Below are 14,122 nucleotides of genomic sequence, written 5' to 3'. Positions count from 1 at the left end.
AAAAGAAACCTTTGTAACGGACGCTGATGGAGTATCGCCCATGGTACTGCGGGAAAACATGAGGTCATAAGACCCACTGCCCTCAACACCTGTCTCAGAGAGACCGACTGGTTGGTCTGCAATGCTGACATAGTCTGGAACACTTTGGTAATCTTCTCCTGAGGAAGAAAAACTTTTTGGTTCACTGAGCAAAAATCGTAACCCAGATAAGTTACTTTCTGGGCCGGAATCAAGGACTATTTTTCTTTGTTTATTAGCCAGCCTAGGGACTGTAAGAAGTCCTGTACAGCCTGGAGATCCTCAAACAGCCTTTGGTATGATTTTGCCACTATCAGGAGGTCGTCAAAGTAAGGGATAACTGTTATTGCCTTTAATCTTAGTGGAGCCAGCGCTTCCCCCAACACCTTCGTAAAGATGCGTGGGGCTGAGGAAAGACCGAAGGGGAGGGCCTGAAATTGAAAATGTCGGGTCCCCATACCCGTCTTCACTGCCAATCTCAAAAACATTTGGAAGGCTGGATGAATAGGGATGTGAAGATAAGCATCCCTTAAGTCCAACGTGGACTTAACATCCCTTAAGTCCAACGTGGTTTTTGATTGTAAAAACAGTCTCCATATGGAAATGCTTGTATCTGATGGACTTGTTTAAGGTCCGGAGATTCAGGATAAGTCGAAACTTTCCTGCCGGCTTTCTGACCACAAATACATGGGAATAGAATCCCTTGCCCTGCTCCGTTCGAGGAACAGGAATCAGTACTTTTTGATCTAATAAGTCTCCGATCTGGAGACCCAGAGCCCTCGCTTTCTCCCGATCTTGTGGAGGAAATGTGACCAACAAACGTTCTGGTGGTTGGTGAACAAACTCCAGCCTGTACCCGTTGTTCACTAGGTCCAGGACGAAGGGGCTCAGAGTGACTGCTGCCCACTGTGGGATGAAGGCCCTCAATCTCCCTCCCACCGGGGAACACAAGTCACTGCGGCTTGGCGGGCTGTTGAGGAGGGTTAAACAGCACTCCCCCTTTGCCTCTGCCTTTGTGCCCAGTCCAATGCTTTTTCGGCCTGCTGTCCTTTTCTCTAGGACTCTGTTGCCTGCTTTGGTCACGAAAAAATTTTCTAGCTGTCTGAACTCTCTTTTTCTCTGGAAACGCCTTGTTCTTATCAGCCGTGCGTTCCAGTGCCTCCTGTAGACCTGGGCCAAATAAATGATCGCCAGTTAAAGGAAGGCCACAAAGGTGCAACTTGACCAGGTCTTAAGCCAAAGGCTTCTCCTGGCCGAGTTCACTAGAGCCGAAGTCCTGGCTGACATTCTTACCGACTCAGCGGAAGAATCTGCCAAAAAACCCACTGCCTGAAATAGGAGAGGAAAAGACTTTAAAATTTGCTTTCTGGAGGTATCTGCTGACAGACGTGACTGAATCTGAGTCAACCAAACCTCCAGATTTCTGGCCACACAAGTGGAAGCCAGAGCTGGTTTCAGGTTTCCAACTGCTGAGTCCCAGGCTCTGTGGAGAAGGATATCCCCCCTCTTGTCTATCGGATCCTTAAGCGTACCCATATCATCGAACGCCAGGTCCGAGTTTTTTGAAACCTTTGAAAGAGGTGCGTCTAACTTGGGATTCTTATTCCATGGCTGCGCAGTGTCCTCATCAAAAGGAAACCTCCTTTTTAGGTTACTAGAGAAGAATGTTTTTCTCTCAGGATTATCCCATTCCAGTTTAATAGTATCAATCAAAGAACTATGAACTGGAAAAACTCTCGATTTTCTCTTATGCAATCCTTTATACATAAGATCATGTTTGGATAACTGAACCTCTTCCTCTTTTAATTCAAGGGTAGTATAGATAGCCTTTAATAAGTCATCTACATCCTCAACAGATAACTTAAATCTTGAGCCTCGAGTGGATTCTCTATCTCTGGGTTCTGTATCTGACCCTGATTCTTCCAGAGAAGAACGGGTAGATCTGACCTCAGCCTCAGAGTCCTCACTCTCTGCCTGCTGCGGAGTGCTTACTGACGCCTTCAGTGAAGACGGACTCTCTGCTGGAGTCTGGAGCTTGTCAATAAGCGTTCTAAAGGAACTGAAGGTGGACGCAAGCTCATCCCTAACAGAAGTAAGCATCTTCTGGCAAGAGGCAACCGGGTCATCCTTTACTAGGCCTTCTATACAGGTGCGACAAACTGCTTTGCTCCATGAGGAGCTCAATTTGTTTGCGCAAACCGCACATTTCCTTTTAAGTGGCTGCGCTTGGGCCTTGTCCTGAGTCTTGGTCTGCAAGACAAAAATAAATGACCCACAATGTAATTAAAGCCACCCAATCACTCCGTAACACCACGTGCAGGAGGGAGGAAATGTGTCCCCTTACACCCACTACTACAGAGGGGGGAGAAGGAGGTAACACTCACAGGGATAGCAAGTTGGTGACAGAACACCCCAGGCTTACCTGTGAGGTGCTGGTGTTGGGAACTGCATCCGCTGCCTGTGCAGGTACTGCAGGAGGATCCATTCTGCCGCTCTTGGTCATCCACAGCCTGGCTGCTTAACACCAAGAAACACCAGCAGCCAGCGTTCTCTGTTCGCGCCGTTTATGAAGACTGGAACCTCGTCTCTGGCGCCCGATGATGAGGTCATATGCCCCGGAAGTAACCCTCTCCAGGCACTTCCTGTGGGCCAGCTTGGAGTGCAATAGCTCCGCCCCCTCGAGCGCTGCGGCTTCCTCCATTCCCTGCTCAGATCAGCCACGCTGTCGGCAGGGAAGGACAACCGAAGCTCAGCTGAGCTATAGTGCAATGCACTGCGCTAGGGGCACGACCTCACACCGGTCCTGGCCCTCTCCAGGCACTGAGGACAGGGAACAGCAGCACAGCCAACCTCCCCAGCGGTGTGCTGCTTCTGGCAGAGGAAGAGGTAAGTGATATGCCCCAGAAAATAGCCATACAAAGCCCCTGCTTATAAGGCCTATGAGAGCAGTTTCCATGAACATGTTACCCCCCGTCCGGAGGAAACACAAATAACTGACATGGGCCTGGAGGACCGCCCTTTTATCTGGTGGGGGTGACGTGTTTCCTGTCCTGGTAGGAGGAGCCCAAGGTCTCATGGGCTGTCCTGGAAGACGCTTGGAGAAAGTATTTTTAATATGTTTTTGTATAGGTTTTTAAATGGAGTTTAATAAAATTGTTTTGTTGATACTCAGTCTTCTTAAATATGTCCAGAAAAAGTCCTACGACTACAAATGTTATGGTCTATATCAGTGGTCATCAACCCTGTCCTCAGGGCCCACTAACAGGCCAGGTTTTATGTATTACCTTGGGGAGATTCAGACTAGAATACTGTAATCACTGAGCAACAAATGATATCACCTGTGATGTATTTCAGTTATCTTGCAAACCTGGCCTGTTAGTGGGTCCTGAGGACAGGGTTGATGACCACTGACCTATATGACATTTAGGATGCATACATAGCACACACAGTCTGGGCTTTCAATCTCGTATGACTGTGTTAAGTTTCTTAAAATCCCTGTACATTAATCGCCTCAAGGGATTTTTTTTTTGTTTTTGCTGTTTACCAAAAGTTGAATTACTCTTTAACCATCTCTACCACAAGAAGGCTGTTTGTATGGCTTAGTGATTTATAAGATACAAAACATCAACAATGAGCTCATACATACCACTGCATTCTTTGTTTTCTGCCTGATGGGCTTTAGTCTCTCAGAGTTTAGTGGAGAAACGATACTTCTCAAGCTGCAGTAACCAGGAACTTGTGGGGGAATTCTACCTTTATGGTGCTGGTTTTCTTCTGCTTTACGCTGGCCAGCAGCTGGAAGTTTACCCAGTCCTTTCTGTACATTCTCAAAGGAGGAGTCAGTGGCCTTCTTCACTTTAACATCACCCCAGTTGTATTGTGGAGCATCTGGTTTCATGGCAGGTTGGCAGTAGTAATTAGCACCTGAATTATTGATGCTTTTTATCTCCTGAGGTTTGTTTATCTGGCCTAAAGAAAAAAAAAAAAAAAAAAAAACGGCATCAGTGTGGGCCTCCCCTGCAAGGGATGGGCAAAGCACTTATATTTACCCGATCCTCTGCTCCCTCAGCAATACAGGTCTCTCCTACACTCTGGCAGTGGACTGTCCCTTGGCATCCTCATGTCCAATGCAGGGCTATGGTACCTGCATTGGTCTTGATGATGTCAGAAGCATCCAAGCACAGACGTGCAGGGGAGAAGAAGAGGCTGCAGGGACTAGTCTAGCAGCGCAGAGGAGCCTGTGGCAGCAAAGGGTCTGGTAAGTAAAGCAGCAGTACCTGATCCCTCTAGACATAAACCAGCAGTTAACCCTTGCAAGAAAAAGGGTTCAGCTTTAATTGATCCTAATAAAAATGATGATTATAGGAGAAAAACGACATATCAGACATATAAATACTGCAATACTCAACAACCTTGTATAAAAATTACACACACTGTTTAATTTACATTGTCCCTTCAATTTCTTTATATGGATAATCGGTAACGGCACTAATTATTTTAATTAGAAAACACATCTAAGTAACTTTTTCCCAAGTGATATACAGCTGTCATGTGACCCAGATCTTTCCCAGCCTGTCGGCAGGGAAACATAAGCGGGAGGAGCTTCTAGTCCTCTGCTGCTGGTCATATGTAAAAAAAAATAAACACAGCCTTTGGAATACAGAGTAAAAATCAATAATATCAATAAACTGTTTTAAAATTGTCAAATATATATATTTTAAATCAAATAATTTTTTGGCAATAACATGGTGTGGGATGATTTCTGCCAGTCTCAAGCTGTGTTACGCCCCTCCAGCCTGTGTCTTAGAATAAGGAGGGAGGTAAAGCCATCATTAATCTATATGTAATATCCCACCCACATTGTGTCTAGCTGGTTAGTGGGCATGGAGGAGGGAGGGAGTAGGCGGACATTTACGACTACGTATACGCTCACATGTGTGATTCTATAGTGACATGGACTGCTCAGATGCGATAGTGAGGAAATGCTGAGCATAGAAACTCCCTGAAGACTGAGCATGTGCAGAGCTGTCAACATTGATTTACAAAATCCCTAGCTGAATTGGGGATATGAACAGAATGTGGAGATAGAGAACAGCAAAATCAACCATTTTTTTTTGCAGAATAGGGAAAACAAATCTAATAGTGACTGAGTAAATATAAACAGCAGGTAATACACCATTTATTGATAGATTTTTTTATGCTGTGGGTTCAGTGACACTTTAAAACCTACCATTTAGTTGCATCGCTCCAAACCATTGCTGTACAGTTTCAGTCTGGCACCTCTCATCAGACCTTGCAGCAGTTGGCTTTGGAAGACAGAAATATTCAGATCTGGAGCCAAAACACAAAAATAATGTTATAACCTCAAGTGACAACTTGATAACTTGATATCAGGATGAAAAAGGTAGTCACATTTAAAAGGGTAATGTAGCACAGTCTTTATTATAACATCCCTTTGCTTTGTTGCTATAAAAACAGCATTTTTTTTTCTCAAGATCTGACTTTACTTGAATGTGACATGGAATGGAACCATGCCATATAGTATATAACCAAGCTGGGCTGTGTGCATCTATAGACACACACACAGCGAGTCTCCTGTGAGAAGAAGGAGAGGGAGAAGACCTGCTGCAGCCAGGCACAGTACTGGATTGAGATTGGGCTTAGATAAGTATTTAAAGCGATATTAAACCCAAAAGTAAATATATTGCAGCTTACCAATTCTTAAATGTGATGACTGCATAGGGCTGGGGAAAAAAATCGATTTGAATCTTGAATCGAGTTGAGAGGTCAAATCAATTCAAATTTTCAGCAAATTGATTTATTAGATTTTTTTTTTCTTTCACCAGGACCAGCGCTGACACCACGCCAGTTCTGAGGAGCTGCGGGCAGGAGTTTTTAGGAGAGGCCACGGCTTTGGCCTAGTCCGCGAGGCCAGACGCCGCGGACTAGGCCGAAACCGCGGCCTCGCCTAAAAACTCCTTCCCGCAGCTCCTCAGGACCGGTGCAGTGTCCTTTTACAAAAAAAAAAAAAAAAAAAAACACAACATGATTCGAATAGTGAATCGAGTTTTTTTTTTGGAGAAAATCACCCAGCTCTATGACTGCATCAGTTTTCTTTTTTAGGCTGTTCTCTATTTTTATGTGGTGATCGAGCCAGTAAGTTTATTGTTTTCCAACAGAACAAGCTGTTCTGCAGACGTATCAGTTATAGGGACGAGACAAACCATTTACCACTGACGGGTGTCTACAATAATCTGCTTTAATTTATGTAAAACCTTTATCCTAAAAAGGAACAAAACTGTTTGCTGTAATTGATAATAAAAGTATTAACTGGAGTTTGGCTTCAATTTGTTAGTTTATCTAAATCTGCTAGCCCATCCCTCCCAGACTGAAAATGTTGCCGTCCAAGCATGCCCCCTGTGATCCTTCAAGGGGTGAGAGGCACAGACACATGAAGGTTTTTTACCCTAATGCAGAGTATTAGTCCTCATGCACACGAACGTTTTTACAGCCGCTTTTTTGAGCTTTTTTTGCAGCTTAAAAAGGCCTGTCATGTTAGTCTATGGCTTCATGCCCACCTAGGCGTTTTTGAGCTGCAAGTGGCATAGGCGTTTTTAAGCTGTAAAAAAAACCCAGGACCAGTGGGTTCTGAAAGACGTTTTTCAGCTGTAAAAATGCTCTAACGCTGAAAAACGCTCAAAAACGTCATTCACCAACGTTTTTTAGCGTTTTTGATCCATTGAAAAAAAAAAAAAAAAAATTGAAAAAAAAAAAAACGCTCAAAAACGCTAACGCGGAAAAACGCTCAAAAACGCTATTGCAAAAATGCTGAAAAAAGTTAAAAAAAATCACTGCAAAGATACTGGCGTTTTCATAACGTTTTTTTAACAGCCTGTGTGCATGAGGGCTGAAAGTGGAATTAAAGCGTTGTGTTTTTTTAAAAATAACAAACATGTTATACTTACCTGCTCTGTGCAGTGATTTTGCACTGAGCAGCTCTGATACGCTTTTCGGGTCCCCCGCCGGCGCATCTGGCTCCTCCCCCTTGAACAGCGCCCCCAGAGAAAGCCGCCTGCTTTTAGGGAGGGGCGGGTACCTGGTTTTGACAGGTACCCGCTCCCACTTCTGGCTGCGAACTGAACCAGAAGTTCACCCCCTCTCCCCCGCAGACTTCTGGGACACATCACACTGTCATCATGACTTCTGGGACACATCACTCACTGTCCTGATGACAATTACTTCACCAGACAGGAACTAAGGGAAATAGGGATGCACCAAAATTCCGGACACTGAAACATATCGGCCGAAAATGGCATTTTCGGCACTTTGCCAAAAGAGAAAACACGCCCATAATAGAGCCGAAAATGGGGTGGGGCCTGGTGCCACCCAGTATGGGCGCGTCGTTCTGGAGCGCCCCCATCCAGTCCTCTCCTCCCCCCACATGTAAACTGCACCAATTGTGTGGGGTGCAATTTCCGCTTATTCATTTTTGATGGCTCAAAACGCACAGCATCAAAATGGTGCAGGCAACTTTTTTTTTGCCGCACTGTAGTTGGACTGGATGGGTTTTTACACCTATGAGATCCAGTTCAGGCAAACACACTGCATTTGTGACCTGCTTTTGGGATGTCGGTAACTTTTGACCGCAGCAGATCGCAGAACAGTGCGATTATGATGCAGGAAACGCACAGGATTTGCTGCACTTCCTGCAACGCATCAGTGTGAATCAGGGCTAAATGCATATTTCTAGATATGCAGTCATCACCTTACAATCTTTATCCATACATACACACTATATATATATAAAAAAAATAAAATCAATTGCAAACAGGAAAAGAACATACAAAAACGCTTTTGTAGATAAGTTAATACGTAACTTTGGCTTTTCCTACAGGAGAACTTCCTATACTTTACTACGTCCACAACCTTCAGAATATATGAGATTACAAATGGCCACATGTTCCACCAACCTATCCAGCCATCATCCACTTAGGACATTAGTTTCTCCCAATGCCCATAAAATATCAGTTTCACCATGCATCTTACTGAATTTGCCACTGGTTTCTAAACTCAAGTATATACATTCTGCTATAAGAAAAGTCTGAACTGAAATCCTGATCCTTGGCACAGCGTCACTACTGGCAAGGGTGAATCCTACCAGTGGTACACCATTCACAGTTTGCCACCAGCGAACAACAATCATAAATGAACTAAACGCCAGCAGAATTTTATGTGCATTGGCTTCCTGGTCCCTAGGATTTATCCAGCTCAAGCTAATGACTATAACTTAAAAATAGGAATATTCAAAAATAAATACAAATATTCACCTTACCCATATAGTATAGAACCATCTACATCAATCTTGCAAGTAGACATCAAAACTAATGGTGACTTTTGCCAATGTCCTAGATTTTATAATAACACACAACCTACTGATATAACAGAACCATTATAACCTTACCCCTGGGCTTTAGCAGCCATCTGTAGAGGACAGCACCTTCCCCAGAGGATAATTAGCAGATAACTGAAACCAGCTCATATATAGATTTTTGCTTCAAGTATATTACAGCTGCACAAATTAATGAACTTGTTTTAAATTTAAAGTCTTAACCTTACCTACAGTATAGCTGATGCATTTTAACCCAATGGTATTATACAGCGCTGCTGTTCAAAAACATGTCTATCAGGCAAAGAACAGGTACTCCTGAGCATCCAGCTGCACACACACCTTACATCAGTAAATATTCTGGTCTAGTAATAAGTATTTTACTTACGGTGTTTTCTCTTTCACTGGTGGCGAGGTGTGTCTGTCCAAGGATCCATGCTTTGCATTGTCTGAGAACATCTGAGGAATATCTCCATAGCTGTTTCCGGGAGATGAGGCAGAGGTCCTGTAACCTGTCAGCGGACCAGGTTTGCTCAGATTTTCCACAGAGTGACACCTATCAGTGAAGCTGCCTGGTTTACTATGATTCTGGCTGTGGGAGGTACCTGTTCTATCAGAGGAGTGGGCTCTGCGGAGGTAGCGAGAGTGTGGCCTATCTTCAACAGTTTTTCTACCCCTTCCCTCAGAGAGATCATATTCCTCCCTCTGGCGGTTATGGAAGCTCCCTCCATCTCCGGTCAAAGCATTACTTGGTTCCCTGTCCTTAAACTGGAAGATGTTCATTTTGTTTGGGAGTGAAGGGCCAGATAAAATCCTCTTCTCTGGTAGGCGTCCGCTAACACTTACCCCAGAGGAACCAGTAAAGCCTGTAGAAATTGTAGCATGGCCACTATCGATGGAATCTTCAACTGCTGCCATATCGGTACGTGTGGTAGAAGAATACCCTATCATGAATGGGTGGTCCAGCACAGAAGACAGACTTAGCCTATCTGCAGGATTTTTACGTAACAACTGAAAAACTAAGTCCTTTGCCTCTCTTGACATATAACTGGGCATTTCATAATCTGCCAAAACGACTTTATTTAAAGTGTTCTTTACTGTGTCTGTGTCAAAAGGTGGTCGACCCACAAGGAAAGTGTATAACATGCAGCCCAAGGACCAGACATCAGATTCCAGGCCATGAGCGCTCCTGGTAGCAATTTCCGGGGCGATGTAGTTAGGTGTCCCACACATTGTAAAGTGTTTCTCATTTGGCAACTTCAGCTGGGCAGCTAAGCCAAAGTCTGCAATCTTGATGTTCATGTCACTGGAGAGTAGAAGATTAGAAAGGGTGAGGTCTCGGTGTAGGATGCCATGGGAATGAAGGTACAGCATCCCTTTCACTATCTGCTCCATGAAATGCCGAGCTGTGAATAAAAAAAAAAAAAAAAAAAGAAAGAAAGAAAGAAAGGAGGATTTAAAACACCTTTGATCCAATTTGTATAGGAAATAATTCAACAGCAGAAATAACATTACTCTTACTATAAACCAGAAATATACAACAGAAATAACATTCAAATAATTGCCTCACTCTGAACGTGCACTTTTAACAAGGACCTATCACAGCTTCAGCTATTATGGCACTACAGGTATCAAATGCATGTCAAAAAGGTATAAGTTGACTTAAGGTGGTTGTTAAACCACTCTGACCCTTTTTATACTATCTGCCCTGTCTCCTAGAGCTGTGTGCCCCTGTGTGAGATTTGTAAAAAAAAAAAAAAATGCTGCCTATACCGGTTTTCAGAGCATCTCCCGGCGCTCAGGTGACCGGCTGCTTCTCTCCTCTCCCCATCAGACAGCTGCAGCGGGAGGGGCCCAGAATCCCCCACTGACGTCAGCTGGGGAGGAGGAGGAGAGAGGCGAAATGAAATCAGGTATAGATGGCATTTTTTTTTTTAAATAAATCCCACACACAGGTGCACACAGCATAAGGCTATGTTTTCACTATTGTGACCCCAAAGTCGCACGACTGAGTGCAGCTTTGATCCAACTTTACAGTTTCTGGACCAAAGTTGCAACAAATTAGTGCAGGAACATTTTCAAAGTTGCATAGATTGGAACAGGTGCCACTGAAATCAATGGGCTCTGACTTGTCATGCGACTTTATGTGTCCAAAGTCGCATGACAAGTCGCACTAGTGGAAACAGAGCCTTAGGAGACAGAGCGGATAGAATAAAAATGTAGATGTTATTCCAGCAGCAGGAAGGGATGGGCGGGCACTGTCACAAGTTGACAGGTACAGAGGGGAGGGGGGAGAAGACAGAGTAGAGCAGGTAGGAGAGCTGCGGATGACGGAGGCACGTAAACTGACCACAGTGTCAGGGCTCAGCAGCCATGATAAACCATGGTCAGTTTACAGGGTGGAGGGTAGAAACTGGCAGGATCAACCATGTTTTTTTGATACAGGGGGGCCAAATTACACAACACAAGCACTGTGCTGTATAACGTGCTTTAAAGGAACATGATCCATATTTTTTTTTATGGTAACAAATGCTTTATGACATAAGCTGACTTCAACTCACCTTCATTTTCCGTAAAGGGTTTCTTCCGATTTTTTAAAAACCTGTTCATCTCTCCATTGTGGCACATTTCAAGTATCAGATAGACGTAGTTGCTGTCTTCAAAATAATTATAAAGCTATTGCAAAGAAAAAAAAAGAAACAAAACCTGCGTCACACATTTTTCTCCAGTATATCACTTTAAAATATTGTTTAGAATTAAACCTACCTCCAAAATAGATGGGTGCTTTAGTTGGCAATGGATCTCTACCTCATTACGCACTCTTTGGACCATGCCAACCCTCTGCATGGCCTTTTTATCAATCTACAATAATAAAAAGGAAAAAAAATATTCTGGACCAGTGCAAACAAAATGTTCAACATGCTAAAAACTATTAGTTAGTGAAGGGCTCATTCACAGTAGCCCTGCCTAGGCAATGCAATGTCCAATTGTTGCAGTGTGCACTGACAAAAAGTAGGACAGGCTGCATTTGTTTCAGCACAGCGTGGTGTTCTGCTCTACACCAAGTTACAATACACATTTTATAACATTTCAATTAAGAAAATTTAAAAAGTGCAATGTGTTGTAACATCGAAATCACAAAACCTTAACACATTATACAGGGCATGATGCGCACCTATCTGTGTGAATGGGACTTTTAAGGTGAGACTTACCATTTTGATAGCTACTTCGATGCCTGTATGTTTGGACTGTGCCTTGTACACACAGGCAAATGAGCCTTTTCCGAGGAGGTTGAGGACCTTGAAGTCCTGGAAGGTGGGAAAAAAAAAAATGGGAGCTGTCAGCATTTCACAGATCTAGCACATAAGTCATACATACACACTGACAGATCCTGCACATAAGTCATACATACTGTACATACAAGCACAGACAGATCCTGCACAATCATACATACACAGAGATCTTGAACATAGTCAGTCATACATATGCAGACCCTGCACATAAGTCATGCACAGCTTTTGAGTAAAGTCATACATATACACACACAGATAAACCCTTTACATACACGCACAGACCTTGAACACAGTCATACATACACAGATCCTGTACATAAGTCATACATACATGCACAGATCTTGAACATAGTCATATATACACAGAGAGATCCTGAACATAGGTAAAATATATATATATATATATATATATATATATATAATATACACACACAATTCCTGCAGTCATACAAACATGCAGATCCTGCACACAGACATATAAACACACAGTCAGATCCTGCACACAGACATATAAACACACAGTCAATTCATGCACACAGTTGCATATAAACACACAGTCAGATCCTGCACACAGTTGCATATAAACACACAGACAGATCCTGCACACAGTTGCATATAAACACACAGACAGATCCTGCACACAGTTGCATATAAACACACAGACAGATCCTGCACACAGTTGCATATAAACACACAGTCAGATCCTGCACACAGTTGCATATAAACACACAGTTGCATATAAACACACAGTCAGATCCTGCACACAGTTGCATATAAACACAGACAGATCCTGATGTGCCGGATCTGTTTGTGCATGTGTATACGATTAATTTTATTATATATATATATATATATATATATATATATATACACACACACATAGATGCTGATCATAGTCATACATACACAAGCAGATCCTGATCATACTATATATAGATGTATGGTAGATGCAGCATGATCCACCTGTATAGAATCCTCCCTGCACTCATACACAGATCGTGTGTGTATATAGATGTGTATACACAGGGTAGAAGGCAATGGTACAGATACCTCTATGGAGTTCTCCCCTTGCATTAGCGGTGTACAGGTGTCCCCCATCTCCTGCTCATGGCCCCCATCAGATGAGGAGTCTTTGGGGACCAGGTTAGGGAAGAGGAAGGTGAGGACTCTCTCCAGCATGATGTTAGCAGACACAGCACACGAGCTGGCAGCACACTGAGGATCCTGGCATGATGATGACAGAAGCTACACTCAGGTCCAGCCCGGCTCACTTCCCGCTGTCCTAACTGACAGCAACCATCCGTACATGACAACCATCCGTACATGACAACCATCCGTACATGACAACACAACATGGCAGGGGACGCTGGGGGCGGGGGTAACCATCACCCTGAGCGGGCTCCCCGGGGACAGGAGGGAATTGTCGCCCCCTCCCTGCAGACACAAAGGGAAGGTGTGATCTCCCTCTACACACCTCTATAGTCCCCCCGATGCTGCTCGCCATGTTTCCTCTGGGCGGCCCGGCTCATCATCGCAGAAATAGACGGTGAGGGCGCTCGGAGACTCCCGAGGTAGCGGACAGGAAGGTCACTACGAGCTGGAGGTAACGATGGATGGAGCCACGAGAGCCCGCTTCCATTACCGCGGGGCCGCTTGGTTGTTTTTCGAAAATTCCGCCCGTTACAGTCACGTGATCCAAGCGGCGTACGTACACAGCGTGAGGGCGTCAGCACAAACCTCCAGAGTCCGTGTCGCATGTACAGAGTGTTGGTGTTTCAATAAAGCTTTGTTTGTTGTGAGTGCTTGGTTGGCAGAGGTAGCGATTTGCCAGCCAATACATGGCGGCTGAAGGCTAATTGAAGAGAGCGGTGTCATGGGCAGTAATCAGGCGAGGGGTCCCAGCATACTGCTACTGGGTTATACACTGATTGTATTCTAAGGACGGAGGGCATTCTCATTGAAGTCTATGGGGCCCAAATCTGCCTGAAAAGTAGCGCCTATAGCTTTAGGGGCATCAGACATTGAGCTCCAGACAGACCCCTGAGCACTCCTAGGGGGACCACTTCACTTCCGGCATATTTTACCCCCCATGACCAGGGCATTCTATGCTATAGGGCACTGCTCTACTTTACCTGGAAATTGCGCCGTCATGTAACACTGAACCCAATTGAAATTTAGATTATTTTTTTCACACAAAAAGTGTTTTCTTTTGGTGGTATTTGATAACCACTGGGTGTATTATTATATAGGGGGAAAAAGACAGAACATTTTGAAAAAAAGAACGATATTTTCTACTTTCTGACACAAAACATATCCAATAAAATATATATTTTTTTAATTTAGATTTTAAATTAGATTCAATTTAAAATGTAAATTTGGGCCAAAATGTATTCTGCTACCTGCACCAAACTACATCTTTGTGGAC

The 14,122-nt window shown here is 43.9% G+C and overlaps 1 protein-coding gene and 1 long non-coding RNA gene across 5 annotated transcripts in view; one reads left to right on the top strand and one right to left on the bottom strand.

Annotated features, from left to right (window-relative positions):
- PLK4 (polo like kinase 4) overlaps positions 1–13,424 on the bottom strand; it is a 30,031-nt gene extending 16,607 nt beyond the window's left edge. The window contains exons 1-7 of one of the 2 annotated variants that reach the window (XM_073603753.1): positions 13,172–13,424; positions 11,617–11,712; positions 11,171–11,266; positions 10,966–11,080; positions 8,793–9,810; positions 5,249–5,349; positions 3,665–3,987 (exon numbers count right to left, since the gene is read on the bottom strand). In XM_073603753.1, the coding sequence (XP_073459854.1) occupies positions 3,665–3,987; positions 5,249–5,349; positions 8,793–9,810; positions 10,966–11,080; positions 11,171–11,266; positions 11,617–11,712; positions 13,172–13,201 (1,779 nt within the window). In that variant the 5' untranslated portion in view covers positions 13,202–13,424. Of the gene's footprint in view, positions 1–3,664; positions 3,988–5,248; positions 5,350–8,792; positions 9,811–10,965; positions 11,081–11,170; positions 11,267–11,616; positions 11,713–12,747; positions 13,020–13,171 lie in introns of those variants that run through there. The other variant, XM_073603747.1, reaches the window with a different exon arrangement.
- The window catches only part of LOC141111466 (uncharacterized), a 66,552-nt gene that overhangs the window by 35,217 nt on the left and 17,213 nt on the right, over positions 1–14,122 (top strand). The window lies entirely within an intron of this gene.

The sequence above is a fragment of the Aquarana catesbeiana genome, linkage group LG01 (genome assembly GCF_042186555.1).
Source record: "Aquarana catesbeiana isolate 2022-GZ linkage group LG01, ASM4218655v1, whole genome shotgun sequence".
NCBI lineage: Eukaryota > Metazoa > Chordata > Amphibia > Anura > Ranidae > Aquarana > Aquarana catesbeiana.
Note: the sequence above shows the minus strand (reverse complement) of the source record. Positions and strands in the feature narration are given on the sequence as shown.